The sequence below is a fragment of the Apodemus sylvaticus genome, chromosome 11 (assembly GCF_947179515.1).
Source record: "Apodemus sylvaticus chromosome 11, mApoSyl1.1, whole genome shotgun sequence".
In the NCBI taxonomy this organism is placed as follows: Eukaryota; Metazoa; Chordata; class Mammalia; order Rodentia; family Muridae; genus Apodemus; species Apodemus sylvaticus.
This window is the reverse complement of record NC_067482.1, coordinates 80,182,778-80,200,923: the sequence shown is the minus strand read 5'-3', so window position 1 is coordinate 80,200,923 and position 18,146 is coordinate 80,182,778. Positions and strand designations below refer to the sequence as shown.

Genomic DNA, 18,146 nt, shown 5'->3' with positions numbered 1-18,146 from the left:
TGCAGTATTTGGTTTAGTTGCTTTGTTGGTATATTTTACAAATGTTGCATGCAAGTGATTTACGGATTGGGTTTTTTGTTTGTTCATATAAAGAATGTGGTAAGTAGCCAGTCATAATTTACTCCTAGATTGGGGAGGGCAGAGTTCGAGGCTAGCCAGAGCCACACAGTGAGACCCTGTCTTTTTTTTTTTTTTTTTTTTTTTTTTTTTAAGGAAGGTAGCAAGTAGGTCTGGAGGTGCACACCTGTAATCTCAGCTCTTGTTGTAGAGAGCTGTAGCAAGTCTGAGGTTAGCTTGGTCTATGTAACTAGCTAAGGTCAGCCAGCTAAGCAGTTAGTTGGATCCTGTCTCAGAACCATCACCACCAAAGAAAATGTAGCATTATTGGAAATGCTTCAGGATTTTGTTATAGATTATTTTTTTCATTGTAGATATCTTTTGGACAGTTTACTGATAATATTGGAAATCGGCTCTGAATTTAAGGGTGTAGAGGAAGGAAAGTAGTCCCAGGAGGTGCAGAAAGGTTGAAAGACCGTCAATTTTAAGAGATGAGTTCAGGCCAGGTGGTGGTGGTGGTGGTGGTGCAGGTGGTGCAGGAGGTCTTTAGTCTCAACACTTGTGGGGCAAGGCAGGTAAATCTCTGTTTCAAGAACAGCCAGGCAGGGCTGCACCCGGAAAGTCTGTCTCAGAAAAACCAAGGTTGGGGGAGGGAGAGAGAATTCAGGAAAGTACTGTTGGCCAGACCAGGAAACTGTGAAGCAGGCTTCTGATTTGCATGGAGCGAGCAAGACCCCTCCATGAAAAAAGATGGCTGCTGTGAGTTGCATTTGGGTGAGGGAACTACTTTTTGATTGGAAAAGAAAGAACCCCTTTGTTCTCTCTTAATGACAGTACTGCCTTTGAACACCAAACAAAATATGTATTCTTGTAGAGAGGAAATAATTAGATAGAATTATTTTTAAAGAAATTCTCTGCCTTAAAAAATGCCCAAAACTTACGTAGCTTTAAATCAGTGATGTTTTGAAAATCATCAAATATAAAAATATTTGCATTTATTTTCTTATTATTTTATTTTTCTTCTTCCTCTTCTTTTTTGGTTTTCCGAGACAGGGTTTCTCTGTGTAGTCAGTCCTGGCTGTTCTGGAATTCTGTAGACTAGGCTGGCCTCGAACTCGGAGAGAGCCACCTGCTTCTGCTTGAGTTCAGGGATGAAGGGGTTATAAGAAAGAAAATGATAGGTAGATGTATTTACAGAGAAGAAAATTTGTGGGTTTTGTTGTTGCTGCTGTTGAAATCATTTTAGGTTTTAAGAAATGGCAATTGTGAACCTAGAGCAGTTTTTCCCCTAAGCCTAGTAAGTGGTTTTCTCTTTTGCCAGTTTTTGGAATTGTATTAACCTAGTCAGTTGTGTGTACATTATGCTGGAGTTGGAACCACAGCATCCACACGTGGCAGGTTATAGTCAAAGGGAATGAGAACGCAGTCCTACTGCTCACATACTCCTGGCCTTTACCTTGGCTTCACTGGGGTTTCTATCTTTTGTGATATTAGGAGGATAACAGCTCTTGACAGCCGGCCCTTTTTAGAAATAATGACTGTCGTGTTTTCTATCATTCTATTTCACTTGTTACTGTTGTAGGGAATTGTGGTTGGTCTTTTACTAAAGTGATAGGATGACAGATGTTGGACATAGTAGCTTGCTTCTGTAATTCCTTCAATGAGGAAGGCAGAAGCAGATCTCTGAGTTGAAGGTTATGTGGGGAGACCCTGTCTCAAAACAACAAAAATGCCAAACATGATGGTGACTTTTAATCCCTCGGGTGAGCAGCAGAGACTGGATCCCTGAGCTCAAGGCCACCATGGTCATAGAAAACCTGTCTCAAACAGAAAGAAAGAAGTGTTAGTACTTTCTGTGGCTCTTTGATATCTGACAGTTAGGGTTGATGCCATTTTGTGGTCTTGCTTTAGACTCAAGATAATGATAGTATGTTTGAATTGATAGCTGGTAGTTGAGATGGGTCGTAGGGTATCTGGCAAGGTACCCCCTGCCAACTCAACTGATCTTGACCTCATTAGCTGCACCATATTCAGACTTTGTATAGTTAACTGACTTAACTTAATTGGTTTGGTGTTGAGAGATAAGATGTACTAACTGGGATGTGTCTGCATATATGTCCGCTCTAAACATTTAAGGTTTTTTTTTTTGTTTGTTTGTTTTCTTTTTTTAACATTTAAGAATTACTACGGCTTGAATTCCATCTGTCTCTTTCCCCTTTCTTGTCTGGGCTAATAATTTTTCTTGTTTCTTCTAGATTACAGTACCTATAGCCAAGCTGCAGCCCAGCAGGGGTAAGTCAGACTTCTGTACCAATAATTTGGCTTTGGTTGATGTTTAGAGTATGAGGCCTTTTTTAGTTGTAAAGGATACATAGTGATGATGATACAGTCTGAATGTTCTGTAGTCAATTCTTCTGTTTAATTCTTTTTGCAGCTACAGTGCTTACACCGCCCAGCCAACTCAAGGATATGCACAGACCACCCAGGTAATCCCAAAGACAAGGCTGTGTTAATATATATCTTAGGTCTCCACCTAAGATGTCTCAGCTGGCCACTAAAACAGTAGCTAAGGGGTCTTTTTTAAAAATTGTATACAAATGAATAGGGGTAGTATTATCTAAGCTTTTAAAACTCAAAAGTTTTAATCTTTCACAATGAGGGTTGTAATGAAACCATTATAAAGCTGGAAATGGACTTTTTAAAATTCCTAGGCTCAAAGTAAGTATCTTATTGCAGTCTTGCTCTTTGTGCATATTTTATTATGCTTAATTTAATCATCATGATTTTTAAAGACCATTTTAGGATCATTGCAGATGAAAAAATTGTACTGCATGGCTATTGTATAACTTGCTAGTGGCTGCGCATTAACTGATGGAGTTAGCTTTGAAAATTATTGTTCCTCAGCTCTTGTCAGTATGTCAGTCTGTTTAAAACCCAGGCCAAGGGCCAGAGATGGCTCTTTGGAAAAGTGCTTGCCACCCAGCCTAACAACCTGAGTTTGATCCCAAGTCCCATATAGAGTCAAGGGAGAGAAACCTGGCTCCTGCAACTTAACTTGTCCTCTGCCCTGTACACATAGACCATGGTGCAGGTGCACCCTCCACCAGTCAGATTAAGTAATTAAACACTTTAACTGGGAATGTGTGCCAGCACTGCAGAAATACTTGGGGGAAATGATCAGGAGTTGGGAGTTCTTTGGTAAAATATGTGATATATTGGCTCCAGCCACCAACACCTCAAAAAGCCAAGGGTGACAGACTCTAGAATCTAGAAAGTATTTGTCTCTGTTACCAAGAATTGCCTTAACTGGGCCTAGTGGTAGTACACACCTTTAATCCCAACAACAGGGGCATAGGCCGGTGGATCTTTGAATTTGGGGATTGAGACAGGGTTTCTCTGTAATCCTGGCTGTCCTGGAACTCACTCTGTAGACTAGGCTGGCCTCGAACTCAGAAATACGCCTGCCTCTGCCTCCCAAGTGCTGGGATTAAAGGCGTGCGCCACCCACTGCCCTGCTAGCAGGTTTTACTTTTAATTGATCTTTCAAATAAATCTACAATATGAACATGTTTATATCTGAAAGTACAGCTCATTTCTTAACTGATTTTAAGTGTATTGATGTTCAAATTTAAAAGCCATAATCTTGGCTGTACTGACAAACATAAAGAGAACATGCACTGTTCTGATTTATTTTCTTGAAATATAATATAATTAATAGCTTTTATTTTTATATCAGGCTAAAAATCTGGTTTTCATATCCAGCAAGATGCTGACTGAATCTTGGATTATTCTTGTGTGCTGTCAGTTTCATGGTTAACTGAGATTTTGCCTAATTGTTTTAAGAACTTTTTTGTTTCTAGGTTGACCAGAACATGAATGAACTTGTATAAAAATTCATAGTTTTTAAGATAATTTGGCTTGTTTTTATTTGTTTGTTTATTTATTTATTTATTTTGGTTTTTTGAGACAGGGTTTCTCTATGTAGCCCTGGCTGTCCTGGAACTCACTCTGTAGACCAGGCTAGACTTGAACTCAGAAGCTATCTGCCTCCCAAGTGCTGGGAGCTACTGGGAGCCAGCACTGCCCAGCTATAATTTCTTTTTTATACCAGAAAGCAGTATTTTGTACTTTAATTCTCCAATTTATGAACTAATAAATTAGGTCATTGCTTGGCTAAAATACAATGTTCTCTTATGAAGCTATTGCATGAATTTCTTTGGAGCAGGCGTATGGGCAACAAAGCTATGGAACCTATGGACAGCCTACTGATGTCAGCTACACCCAGGCTCAGACCACTGCCACCTACGGGCAGACTGCATATGCAACTTCTTACGGACAGCCTCCCACTGGTAAGGCCGGCCGACCTTCAAGAGACTGTAATAGTGTCAAGGGGATTTGCTAAAAGGCCTGTTAGTTATGCTCTTAGGTATATACTCTAGTCTGTATGTTGACATCTGGGGATCTTTTATTCTGGGAATATTTTTGTCCTTGCTCTTAATTTTCCTTGAGTGTTATCAAATAGAATGTGGGTGGAATAAGTTCTAAAAGAAGAAAAAACTAAATTTTGATACACTGTAATACACAAAATAAAACTAATGTAAAAGATTGTACTAGTGCTAAGAATGAGCCTTCTTAAACTGAGCTGCTTAAAAATCAAAGTGGTTTTCACATCTGTTTGCTTCATCTGATAGTGTACCCTCTACTTTCTGTTTTGTGCTTTCCACAGTAGAAGGGACCAGTACAGGTTTGACTATCCTGCTCATTCTTGCATGGGAAATGCTTTCCATCTTGTCTAACCCTGTAATGTTAACCCTTAGGTGTTTTTATTTGTTTAAACCCTCAACTTTCTAACATCACACACAAAGGTGCTGATGAAAAAACTGCTTCAGGTGCCATTTGCAGGTCCATGTCCTTATAATTCGGGGAAGGTTTTACTATGAACTTTCCTTTGTTGAGCCTTAATAGTTATTTGCCTTCTGAAAGGTATTACTCTAGCTGATTTTCCCTGCTCTTTGAAGGCTAGATTGCATGATTAGTTTTACTTAAGGGAACAGACTTGCCACCCTGCATGTATATGTTTGTCTGTTGTATAACACAGGCACATTTTTTTTTCTGTTTAAGTGTTACAAATTGTTTTAATACATTTTCTGTTTTAAGTGTTTTGAATTCTTTTTAATCCATAGTATGTTTTAAACATAAATAGCATTCCAAGACATTAAAAAGAGAAACTGGTCTAAGAATACATTATATGTAATATGTTTTAAAATGGTACTTTTTTATTCTGTGGAATGCTGTATGATACAAGAATGTCTTAGAGACATAAAGACTTCATCTTTCAACTACCTGAACTCCTCTGAATTATCTTGGTCATAGGAAAATATACATTTATTGTCATGGATTTTGTGAGAGCTTAGCTAACCTATCTTAACTACTGTGTAGGGATGAAAGTGTTTATTAACCTAGTGCAAGTGTGGGAAGAGCCGAAACTAGAACTGAAGGTTTGAGACCATAGTGGTTTAGATCTAGCCTTTGCTATCCATAAGCCATTAAACATGGTCATAAGAAAGTTTTTAAGCAGAGGAGAAGTAAGTAGTCTAGGTGCAGACTTTCTGTACCCCATGCTGCCTTTAATCCTGCTCTCAGGCAGAGGCAGACATCTCTTGAGTTCAAGGCTAGCATTTTCTACAGAGTGAGTCCTGGGACAGCTAAAGCTACACAGAAAAAAAAAAACCCGTCTCAACCCCCACCACCACCACCTCTCCCCCCCCCCCCAAAAAAAGAGGGAAAGTCAGCTCCTGTAAGCCCAGAAATTATAGAATCCTGCATGCAAGCAAAAAAAAAGGATGGCTTTGGTGAGTCAGACTATGCTGCATGGTAATAAGGAGTTTGTGCACAGTAGATAATTCAAAGCTACCTTTCATAGTCACTCCTGCCAACTGCTTTTACACTATAGAATCAAAATTAACCTTTATGGCTTAAGTAGGAGCCAATAGGTAGGAAGTGGGGTCAAGCACATTTTTCTGTACCCCATGCTGCCTTTACACGTAAAAGTCTGTGGATAAGTATCAGAGGGTAGAAATACACTGTTATTGCCTAGGATTCTAAAGGAAGCTTCAGAAGAAAGGTACTCTGTATCTACATCTCACATACAGGATTCAAACAATTCTTAATCTGTGGTTTCTGCTGTTCACTATAAACAAACTTTCTTTGTACAGTGTTTCTTACCACCATTTCCTTTGAAGAAATCATACAGATGTGCTTAGTCTCTTGTCACTCTTCTGTTGATTTTTGTTCATTTTGCTTGCCTGCTTATGTGTGTGCTACAGATTAATTAAAAGATTACTAATTAGCCCAGTACTGTTATTGTAGAATTGTTACAACAGGCTCTCTTATGGCAGTTTAGAGATACAAGTTACTGTCTTCATCCATTTGATTTTTAACTTTTGTGAATCTTGTAAGTAGGGAGAGATCTTAAAAAAGAGTAATTGGCTACGGGGATTTCAACTGTAGTTGAATATGTCCAGTTACCTTTAGAACTTTGCAAGGAAGTTTTAAAGAATAGGGTTGAGGGTGTTGCTCAGTGATAGGACGCTTCCTTAGCATGTGTGTGGGGTCTGGGTTCTGTACTTAGCACTTCAGAACAAAAACCCACTGGAGAGGAGCATCTCAACTCCGAATTGTTTTTAAGGCTCCTTTGTGAAATATATTTTTAATGGTTTTTTACTAGTTTAGATGGGAAATAACTGTTTTTGTATATAATTTTAGAATTTCCTTTGAATGTTTGAGAAGAAAGAACTGTGTTAGTGCTACAAAAAAGTACTTTAGATTCAAAAAGAAGTTGATCTGGGTATGCTAGCAAAGATTTTCAAACATAGTGCTTGGGAGGCAGAGGCAGACTGGTCTCTTGAGTTCAAGGCCAGCTTGAGCTACATAGCAAGTTCCAGGTCACCCAGGGCTACATAGTGAGACCCTGTATCAAAGAAACAAAAAGAAGTTGCAGGTCATGGTGATACATGGAATCCCAGAAATCTGACAGTTGAGAGGTGGGAGGCATTGCAAGCAAGCCTGGGTAATTTAATGTCTCTCTCTCTCTCTCTTTGTGATACTTAAGTTTAGCTAGTCCTAAATGTAAACTAAATTAAGTAGTCTTGATTCAAGATATGTTTTAAATATTAAAGCTTTTCTGATGTTGTAGTTTTCTTTGTTAATGTTGGGGGTTTGGGGTGTGAGTGGGTGTTTTGGGGGGTTATTTGGATTTTTACAAGACAGGGTTTCTCTGTGCAGCTTTAGCTGTTCTGGACCTCTGTAACCTATTCTGGCCTCAAACTCAGAGGGTTTGTTTTGTCTTGTTTTGGTATGTTTTTTAACAAGGTTCTTCTTTGTAGCTTAGTCTTTTTTGGAAATCATGATCCCAGAATGTTGGAATCATAGGCATGCACCCAATCAGAAAATCCTTTTTAAACTTTTGTGAGAATTGGATATTCTTTTTTGAATGTGAATCTGAGCTAAGCTTTTTTAGTGTGTTACTTACTGTGCCTGCTGGTTGTAAAGAAGGCAAAGAGCCCAGTACAGGAAAACCTGTGACGCCTTATCCTTTACCTCCATTTCTGGAACGTTTTATTTCCTGTTCTGAGAGGGTTTTTTTTTTTTTTTTTTTTTTTTTTTTTTTTTTTTTTTAAATCTAAGATTTGCTCTTATTGGCTTTTGCTCAAGGTGGCACCCATGAGCGTGGTGGCTCATGCATTTAATCCCAACATTCAGAGGTAAAGGCAGGAGATCTCTGAATTCAAAGTGAGTTTGGCTTATATAGTTCCAGGACAACCATGGTTATGTAGGGAGACGCTGTGGCCAGCACAGCGCCTGCTCATGTCCCAGAAGCATCTGTCGCTCTCCAGAAGCTGGAGTACCAGGTGGCCACCCTGGTAGGATGAATAGAGAATTACAATAAGAGATGAGGTTCTCACTTTCTCTGGGGTTCATGGAATATGGCCCCAGCTAAGACGGGGTCCCTTTGAGGGGTTTGTTTTTTAGTTAGTTGAAAAAAAATGTGTCTATAATCACCAAAAAGTCATCCCTGTCTCCTATCCAGTTTTTTCACCCAAGGTCAGAAAGAAGCCTGTTGTCCATGGCAACTTTGTGTTTTTGTTTTTTTTTAATAGAATATGCTTTCTTGAGGTAGGAAATATAGCTTAATTGGTAGAGTGCTTCCTAGCGTTGATGAAGTCCTGCACACCACAAACCACCATGCTGGTGTGGTGCCAGGATTCCCAAGGCTGGAGGCTTGAAGCAGGAATCAAAAGTTGAAGGTTATCTTCTGCTACCTAAGGAATTTGAGGCCAGCCTAGGCTACATGAGACCCTCGTCAAAACACCAACAAAAAACAACACTTTACCTTTCTCATGAATATATGTTGAAAACAGAAATCTTGCTTTAGAGTTTAAATATTTTGGGGTCAGTGAGATGGCTCCTCAGATAAAGGCACTTGATTGCCAAACTTAATAACCAGAATCCATTCATGTAGTGGGAAGAGACAACAATACCCACAACCTGTCCTATGCTTCCATACACATGCCATGGTGAGCTCCCGTGTGCACACACTTAATAAAAAATAAGTAAGTAATGTAATAAAAACCATTTAAACATTCCTTTGTTACTACTTTTCCTGCAAGAATATAGGAATTCAATTATGTGGTGCTTTAAAGTTGGACAGGTTACAGTTGTTTTGGTAATAAATGCAAAGGATTCGCTCTGGCCGAGAGGACAGAGAAGCTGACCCAGGTGTCTTTTGTTGTAGGTTATACCACTCCAACTGCCCCGCAGGCATACAGCCAGCCTGTCCAAGGCTATGGCACTGGTGCTTATGACACCACCACCGCTACAGTCACCACAACGCAGGCCTCTTATGCAGCTCAGTCTGCATATGGCACCCAGCCTGCCTACCCAGCCTATGGCCAGCAGCCCGCAGCCTCTGCACCTACCAGGTAAGGTCATAGTGGATGATCACTCTGCGCCTCTGCTTTGGTTTTTAAGGAAAGGGTGATTCTGTGCACTTGGACCACTCATGACTTAATAGCTCTTCACACTCACTAGGTAGACTGTTCTCACTGTGTATCCAGAGTGCCGAAGCACTGCATTGCATACAGGTATTCTGATGACCGATATCCGAGAGCCAGAAATGAAGAATGGCATTTGCCTGGTTTCAGAACCTCTTTTTTGGGGAAGGAGGAAGCTGTTCTGCTTTTCTAAACACAAGAAAACTGAATGTATGCTTTCCTACATTGTTTAACTACGAATAGAATTATACTTTTGAGTACTACTTAATCTTTGGCTTAATGACCCTGTAAATTGTTAACCATTATGTGGTAGTTGATAGTACATGGTGGAACAGTTACACTTGAGTCAAGAAGTACTGTATGTCCCAATTTCTCAATAAAGGCTATTTCCCTATATGGGAAGGTCAAGGGTTACTGCTTCAGTTGAAGAAGTTGACAAGATTTCCTCAATATTATGTAGTGGGTTGGTAACCAAAAGTCATAGACAAATAAATTCATAGCTGGATACCCAGCTATGTGGTAAATATTAAGAGTCCAATAAAGTTCTTGCTCCGTGGCTGATTAGTAAATAAGCCATGTTATATATATTATATATATTAATAAATCATATATTATATATAATGTATATGTTATGTTATAATGATATATATTATTTAACAGAAAATTTCAGGTTTTTACCTTAGACAGTGCACTTAGGTGGCTTCTGCACACAGTCTTGAAAGAACACAGGATTCTGATTTGAAAGAAAACTATAGGGAAAATACAAGAGATCACCTTGTAACTAGACTTTTTTATCTGCTGTAGAGGTAAGAAATTAGCTCTTCTAAAGTGCAGTGAGTAATCAGAGCCACTTGTAGTTAATATCCAATAAGCAGCCTGTATAGTAGATCTATTTAACTGGCTGGGTCCTAGAAGTCTAGTTGGGTTAGGTGTTGGAAAATTTTATAAGATATACAAAGTCCCGTGTTATGTTCTCATGTAGTGGTGTATATCTAAGCCACAGATCTTCACCGGGTATAAAAGTCACTGATTTGTGTCACCCTTACCTCCATCTTAGTCTTCTGAGCTGATGACCAGTTATAATTTTATAACTTGTTTCAACTCAGTATAAAACCGGTGCTTCTACATCTGTTTTAGTCCACCTGCTGATTGGGGCTTTGCCTGAAGTACCCCTAGCTTAACTCTGCCACTGCCTTCCTCTGAATTGTTTGGGCCATGAGGAAATGAGGATTCTTGAGTTATTTCTGTGAAATTAGGATTGATTTTTATTTTTTAATGAGGCTTTTTTCTAGACTGAGCATGGGGTGGGAGCGTCCACATCCCCATCTCATGGGGACTGTTGTATAGCAAGGTTAATTTACAGCAGGCCAAGCTAGGAAGTGCCTCTTCTTGTCTGTTTCCAATAAATGAGTGAACCCACAGATAACAAAATGTATAAATCAGTGTGACCTTACTCTAAACTTGAATTTGCATTGTTGTCAAATTTCTTGTCAAGTTTTTCAGTACTTGTATGAACAAGTAATTGGCAATACAAGCAAATGTGCTTAGTAGCTGTTAATAGAACAAATATATTTAAAAAATGCTAACTCCCTCAATGTTTTCTTCCAGCAAATGCTAATGGATGATACTAGGTTTTATTTACTTTATTTTCAAGCTTGGATTTACCATTTCATGTTGCTCAAAGAACTGTGGGGTCCTTAACTAGGGGTCGTGTGTGTTGTTAAAACTAAGTCTTACTATTTTATTTCTCCTTTTAGACCACAGGATGGTAACAAGCCTGCTGAGACTAGTCAACCTCAATCTAGCACAGGGGGTTATAACCAACCCAGCCTAGGATATGGACAGAGTAACTACAGTTATCCCCAGGTACCTGGGAGCTACCCAATGCAGCCAGTTACCGCACCTCCATCTTATCCTCCTACCAGGTCAGTCTCATGTTTGTGGCCAGTGAATTAGTAATAAGACAGGTATTTTCTTTTCAGGTTGTTGACTTGCTAGGTCCTTGGGTAAGATTTGCTTTCTGACTTGCCCATAGTTGACCTGCATACCTAGTTAATATTCACACTTCAGCTTTTGATTCCCATAGCAGTTCCTGGGATGTAGCTAATGACTGTTCTCTAAATACTGACTCCAAAACTTCAGTTTTGGTCTTACAATCAACTTAAAAGTATAAGAAACAGAAATGTTTGGAACCATCTGCGCAGAACCATATAAATTATCCCCTCAAATACAGGCACCGTAGGTAAAGTTAAGGACAAGACTTCCACCCTACTACTGTTTGTAGTGCTGGGGAGGGAATCTGGGGTCTTGTTCATTGCTGGGCAGGTAATTCACCTCTGAAGTACTGCAGCTCAGGTTTCCCTGTCCTTCAATTGCTGTCTTAACCATTGTAGCTACAATGGCCACTTTTAGTTTCTGTAAAGAAAACTGCAGGTTTTCTGACCTGTGTCTCATTTGAAGTAAGTTTCAAATTAATTGACAGAACTGTTTTAAAAGGTTAGTTTAATTGGCTAAAATATAAAATAGTACCTGTTTGTATCTGTTTACTGGGGGGTGGGTTGTTTCTATTCCTGCACAAACATCATGACCAAGAAACAAGTTGGGGAGGAAAGGTTTTATTTCAGCTTATGCTTCCATTTTGCTATTCATCACCAAAGGGAGTTAGGACTGGAACTCACACAGGGCAGGAGCCTGCAGGCAGGAGCTAATGCAGAGGCCATGGAGGGGTGCTGCTTACTGGCTTGCTTCCCCTGGCTTGCTCAGCTTGCTTTCTTATAGAACCCACAGTGGGCTGGGCCCTCCCTCTTGATCACTAATTGAGAAAGTGCCTTACAGTTAGATCTCATGGAGGTATTTCCTCAAGGGGAGGCTCCTTTCTCTGATAACTCCAGCTTGTGTCACATAAAACCAGCCAGTAAGTATCCATTTCATAGGTTGACACTTGTCTATGAACTATGAACAAAGGTGGGCGGGGTTTATAACTGTTCCTTTGTAGAATGGGTCCATACCTGTTGGGTGGAACAGTGGCTGTGGCAAGATGAATTGGTACACAAAGACAGAATCTTTGTTAAGATTACTTTATTTATATGAGTGCACTATAGCTGTCAGTGCTCTTAACCTCTGAGCCATCTCTCCACCCCATAGGCTGACTCTTGACTGGTGTGGAAGAGGTGTGACAAATACTTAGTTTAGTTGAGCATATTCATGGTTCATTGAGAGTCCTGTTGTGTCCGCACCATCCCCACCCACCACCCATCACCCCCCAAGCCAGGGTTATTCTGTGTAGTCCTAATGCCTGAAAACTCAGTCTAGACCAGACTGGCCTTGAACTCAGAGATCTGTCTGCCTCCTGGGAGACAGTACTGGGATTAAAACCTTGCCTTGCCACTACACCCAGCTAGGAGTCTTTCTTCTAAGGTTTATTTTTAGTAGTATGTAGAGGTACATAGATTACCTGCTAAATAGTTTCATGGAGACCTAACACCTTTTACACAGCATCCTAAGGTCTCTTACCAGTCTTGTCTTTATTCCTAGATTTCCAAGGATCAAATATATTTGTCTGAAAGGTTGAAACTATAGCAAAGCAATTTTGAGTGTGAAAGAAAATGGCATTTTTGGAGTGGTATACTTAATACACAGTACCAAGCAGGCATTCCTCAGAAAGTCAGAGTCATCACTCAGCCTATTAGATGCTTGGAGCAGAACCCTTGCCTAGTGTGTGAGGTTCTAAGTTGAAGCCTCAGAACTACAAAAAAAAAAAGAAAGAAAGAAAGAGCGGCATACTGGAGACTAAACACATCACTGACTCCTCTGCCTTCTCACTTCCAGTGTCTTCACTTCATCAGTCATCTCTAACTGCACATGTCCATATTCTGCCGTTCTCAACTGTATCAGTCTTAAATATAGTTGAAAAACATTTTAAATAGGAGCTCTGAACCACAACCCTTTGTGCACATGGGTTATTTTCATTTTCTCTTTTACATTTAAAATTGTTGCCTTAGCCAGCCAGTGGTGCACACCTGTAATCCAGTACACAGGAAACTAAGGTAGAAGAGTGTGCAGTGGAAGGTCAGCCTGGGCTACACGGAGTGAGACCCTCTCAATGAAAGTAAAAAGAAAGTAATCGTTAGGATGCCTGTGAATGTCTTGTATTCGTGGTCTTGGCAGAAATAACATGATGTTTCTCCTTCCTGAAGATTTTGTTTTTTCTTTCAGCTACTCCTCTTCACAGCCGACTAGTTACGATCAGAGCAGTTACTCTCAGCAGAACACCTATGGGCAGCCGAGCAGCTATGGACAGCAGAGTAGCTATGGTCAACAGAGCAGCTATGGGCAGCAGCCTCCCACTAGTTACCCCCCTCAGACTGGATCCTACAGCCAGGCTCCAAGTCAATATAGCCAACAGAGCAGCAGCTACGGGCAGCAGAGTGAGTTGCTAAGAGAAAACTAAGTATGAGTGGTTTGCTTGGAGTTTCTAAGAGTGGGGAATGCTTGTTAACACTGTTTGCTTCTGGAGTTGGAGTGCGAGTGTGCTCTGTGACAGCCCGAGCAGGGGCTGTGTCTGCAGGGTGGGCGCTCTGCAGTGGGGAGGGCTGGTGTTCTAAGTGGGAAGGTAGCTATAGAGGGCTACTGTGGCTTTCCGATAACCAAGTAAAAACTGTATTTTGATTTTGTGTAAATCCATAAGCAAAGAGCGTGGGTCCTGCTTACAGGATACTAGAGAGCATACCCCTACCCCCAGTGCTTATCCTTAACATTTGGAAAAGTAACTAAAAACACAAAAGTATCTCATTCGCTATTTAATTTCTGCCTCAGTTGTTGCACTTTTAAAATTGAATTTCACCAGCCAGGCATGATGGCACAGAATTTACAGTGAGATCCTTATTCTAAAGTGGGGGGGTGGGGTGACTAATAGCTATTTGTTATATGTCAGAGCCCTGGGTAACCTGGCTCTACTTCTGGTGTTTAGAGGCTGCTTTTGGAGACATCTGAGGCACAGAAACTTACAAATATATTTTTCCCAGAAGGAAAATCCTTTGGAGGTAGTTTTATAGCCTGGATGTACAAGGCTGTTTTAGCCTTGTAGAACCAATAATTCTTAAAGAGAGCTTCTGATAGAAATACTTTTAGCTTAGTACTTATGTAGTTGCAAGTTCCATGAGTCCCAGGAGAAAGGATGTTAGGCAGTGGTGTAAATGCTGGTCCGTGGCTTACAGATGTGACTCTTTCCTCAGGTTCATTCCGACAGGACCACCCCAGTAGCATGGGTGTTTATGGGCAGGAGTCTGGAGGATTTTCCGGACCAGGAGAGAACCGGAGCTTGAGTGGCCCTGATAACCGGGGCAGGGGAAGAGGGGGATTTGATCGTGGAGGCATGAGCAGAGGTGGGCGGGGAGGAGGACGCGGTGGAATGGGGTAAGAGCAAAACCTTTTCTCCTTTTACCTAATTTTGTTTCATCCATAGGATTTTCAATGGAAAGAAGGGACTGAAAGACATAAGAAATTTATTCCACATTTCCATGGACAATCTATTGAGGTCAAGCTAGCTCTTAAAACATGGAAATGTCACTTAAGTGGCAGTTGACTTTTTCCCTGCCAGTAACCATTGTTGGGCTGGGGGAACAAAGGATGGCTTTGAAACTAGAGCTTTCAGTCCCCTTCATGGTTGTCGGAGGCGAGAGCCTCTGCGGGTCATAGATTTGGGATGGAACACACACAGCCCTTCTAATAACCTTAGGCTTTAACTAATGTCCTGAGCGGTTGTCTTGAAATACCTGGTGTATGTACTGCAGAAAAAGAATGCAGCTGTTTTCCAGTGTTTGTACCCAGAATTGTTGAACATGATGAAGACTGGCCCCATAGCCCTTAAACCATGGCCTGAGGTGCCCTGGGTCATAGCTAAGTTGGAGCAGAGAACAACCCTAGTAACTTTCTTACAGAGTAATGTGTATGAGTATAGCATCCCTCTCTATTGGAGATTTTAAAAGTCTAAATTGGTTTGACCATTGTGACTGATGGAACAATCTGGTTTAGAAAACTGTTTATATTATAGATCAGTACCATGACCCTGCTGCCTCTGCCTCCCTTCCCCCTCTCCCCCCATCCCTCTTCCCTTTCTGGTGTCTATACTATGATGATGGTGAAGTATGAGGTTGGTGGTTAACATAATCAGGTTTAGTTAATGTGTGTGTTCTGTCCCTATATACACTAGTAAAAAAAAAAAGTTATGCAGAATGTTGGAGTGGGTATAAATTTGATTAACTGTTAAAGAAAAACTAGCAGTTCTTTTTTATTGAACATACTTCAAAATAGATTAAGTTGACCTATTCGTTTATTAGTAAATTTCTATACTACTGAAAGATATGTTCTGTTTATTCTGCATAACTTTAATAAAGTCTTCAGTGAAATCTTTATTGGAAAAAAGTCTTTTTATAAAAATACATGCAAATTTTTATGAATAATTTTTGGCAATGTAAAATTGGTCTTCTGATTTTGAGAATATCATTCCATTATAAAGGTTTCACGTCTTTGTGGATGTTTTAAAATAGACATAGACACTTGAAATTACTATCATCACGTCTCAAATCACCTAGAATTCTTAGTATTTTTCAATTGCAAAAGCAATTTGAAGTTTATTCATCTTAATACTCCAGAAGCGATGATTCTACCAACTTTGTTAGACTGCTATTAGAGGGGCCCATCTTTGTGGATGAGAAGTCTCTCCTGGAGCCATAGAAGAGACCATGGCCTACCCCATAGGATTTTAACAGAACTGTGAAGCAGTCTGTTGGATCCTGTGAGGACAGGACACTGGGCAGTTCCCTTTTCCTTTTTTTATTGTGGTGTGGTGATGGTTTTCAGTGTCTGCTACAGGTAAGGCGCTCAATGTTGTTAACATGCCCTTTTTCATTGCCTCAGTATTTTGATATTTTTCATTGGCTGTTAAACGTGGAAACTTTTTAACATGCTTTGTCGCATTTATATGCTACAGGTTACAAAGTGAGAGCCTTGTATACACTTCAATACTTAAAAAGTACCCGTACTCAGTACTCAGCCGGCAGCATAATGAAAAGTGGGACTAGACACGGTGTCCATATGGAGAGGAAAAATATACATAGAATATTTTAAACAAAATGTATTCATTGTATAAATGGAATCCTTCTGTAACTTTGGTAACTGCATACTTGTTGTTTGGTAATGAACCAGAGGAGGTATAATACTCTAGAATTGTGTAACATTAAAGTGTAAACTTTGTGTTTAAAGAGAGAGAGAACATTTTATGGTGTGTACTTTTAAAAAAGAAGTAGAGCTGCATGCAACAGCTTGAAATGTGTCTCAGGTATTAAAGGTGCAATACTGGCTGAGCGCTCAGGCCTTCCTACTGCGGGCTGCCTGTAGTTACTGCTAGAAAATAGTACCTTCCCCTCCCACCTCAAAAAAGGCCACACTATATCCCCTCTCCTCAATGTATAATATGTATATTGCCATAGTCTTAACTGGTATGTCTATAAAGTTGCACCCCCAGTCGGCTGAGCCTTGGTATTTATTGTAAATTCTCCTTTCACAGTAACTATTAAATCCATTAGGGCCCTGGACTGTATGGCTTTATGCTGAAGATTGGCTGGATGCGTCCTCGATGTGTGTTGTAGACATTTAATGTGATTGTCTCCTGCTTTATTATACTGTGACTTGTTAGGAAGCCTAAGGCCTCATTGGGCTCTCCCTTGGGAGAGGTTGAGGGTGCACCTTTATGACCATGGAAAGGTTCATCACAGCAATTGTCTCTGCCTTCTTCTTTCTACACCAAGTTCACCTGGTGTTTCAGCTGATTGGGTTGGATGTTTGGGATCTAGGGTTGGGGTTTTTTTTGGTTTGTTTTTTTGTTTGTTTGTTTTTTTTTTTTTCCTTCCTTAATTTGCCAAGTATTGCACTATTAATACCAGCCCCTGACATGAAAGAAACCAACCACACTGGTGTGTACAATCAGACAAGCAAGGTTGTATATTAAGGAAATTTGAGCAAGCTGCCCAGAAGAAAGGCATAGTGACAAGATGAGAGAGATGCATTGTTTGGAGATGTGTTTAGCCAGTGCCCTTCTTCCCCACGAGCCCTGCCAAAGGCTCAGAGCGGTACTGGCTTTTAAAGGGAAAGGCCTTCATTTCTTCGTTTATCCCCCCAGCAGCGCTGGAGAGCGAGGTGGCTTCAATAAGCCTGGTGGTAAGTTTTTGAGTATTACCATGGATAGTGTTTAAAAAAAAATACAGTCAGTTTTTCTAGAAAACTATATAATTTTTACTAGTTTCATAAGTGGTTTTAAAAAATGATCTATGCAAAAGAGACTAATGGGTACTGCCGGCATTGTCTTAGGGGTAATAAGGTTAACCTATGGTTACAAAACAAAGGGTAACTTCAAGTATTGAGCAACTGCTTCTATAATGTGGGGGAGAGTACAGCTTTAATTTGGTTTATGTGGAGGAAAGGTTTTGAATTTAATTTAACACTAATTTGGCACATGAAGCATTGAGAGTGTATTTGGTTAATGGTTTAGAGACAAACGAGCAAAGGGAAAAAAACCCTAGCAAACTTCACAAACGCTAAAGGGCCACTGCTCCATCTTAGCAGTGCGGGTCATTTTGAATTAATGAGTCCCCATCAAATGGTGGTGTAGTAGATAGCTGTGTGTGTTTGTAAGGTTTGTAGCTTGCAAGGCTTGCACTAATAATATTTTATATGATCTTTCCTGGTTGGCAGGACCCATGGATGAAGGACCAGATCTTGATCTAGGTAACTTTAAGTTCTTGAACTTGACACTGTGCTGTTTTGAATAAATGACATAGAAGCAAGAGTTGAGCAGCTCAGCAGACTGATCCTGTACACCCATCCATTCTTGGCAAAGACAGTTTGCAACTTGCTTTGAATTGTTTTAAAGTAACCAAAAGTTACTTTAGTAACTTAGTCATCTTAGTGTAGTCAGTGGTTGGTTCTCTTGCCTTCATGATGAATACTGTTTGATAATAATGTCCAGTTAGTTAAGAC

At 40.1% G+C, this 18,146-nt stretch overlaps 1 protein-coding gene across 3 annotated transcripts in view; it reads left to right on the top strand.

Moving 5' to 3' along the window:
• The window catches only part of Ewsr1 (EWS RNA binding protein 1), a 29,203-nt gene that overhangs the window by 2,694 nt on the left and 8,363 nt on the right, over positions 1 to 18,146 (top strand). The window contains exons 2-10 of one of the 3 annotated variants that reach the window (XM_052198230.1): positions 2,313 to 2,349; positions 2,492 to 2,543; positions 4,283 to 4,406; positions 8,852 to 9,038; positions 10,868 to 11,035; positions 13,326 to 13,537; positions 14,345 to 14,525; positions 17,293 to 17,327; positions 17,862 to 17,894. In XM_052198230.1, coding sequence (XP_052054190.1) covers positions 2,313 to 2,349; positions 2,492 to 2,543; positions 4,283 to 4,406; positions 8,852 to 9,038; positions 10,868 to 11,035; positions 13,326 to 13,537; positions 14,345 to 14,525; positions 17,293 to 17,327; positions 17,862 to 17,894 — 1,029 coding nt within the window. The other 2 variants (XM_052198228.1, XM_052198231.1) reach the window with 2 other exon arrangements.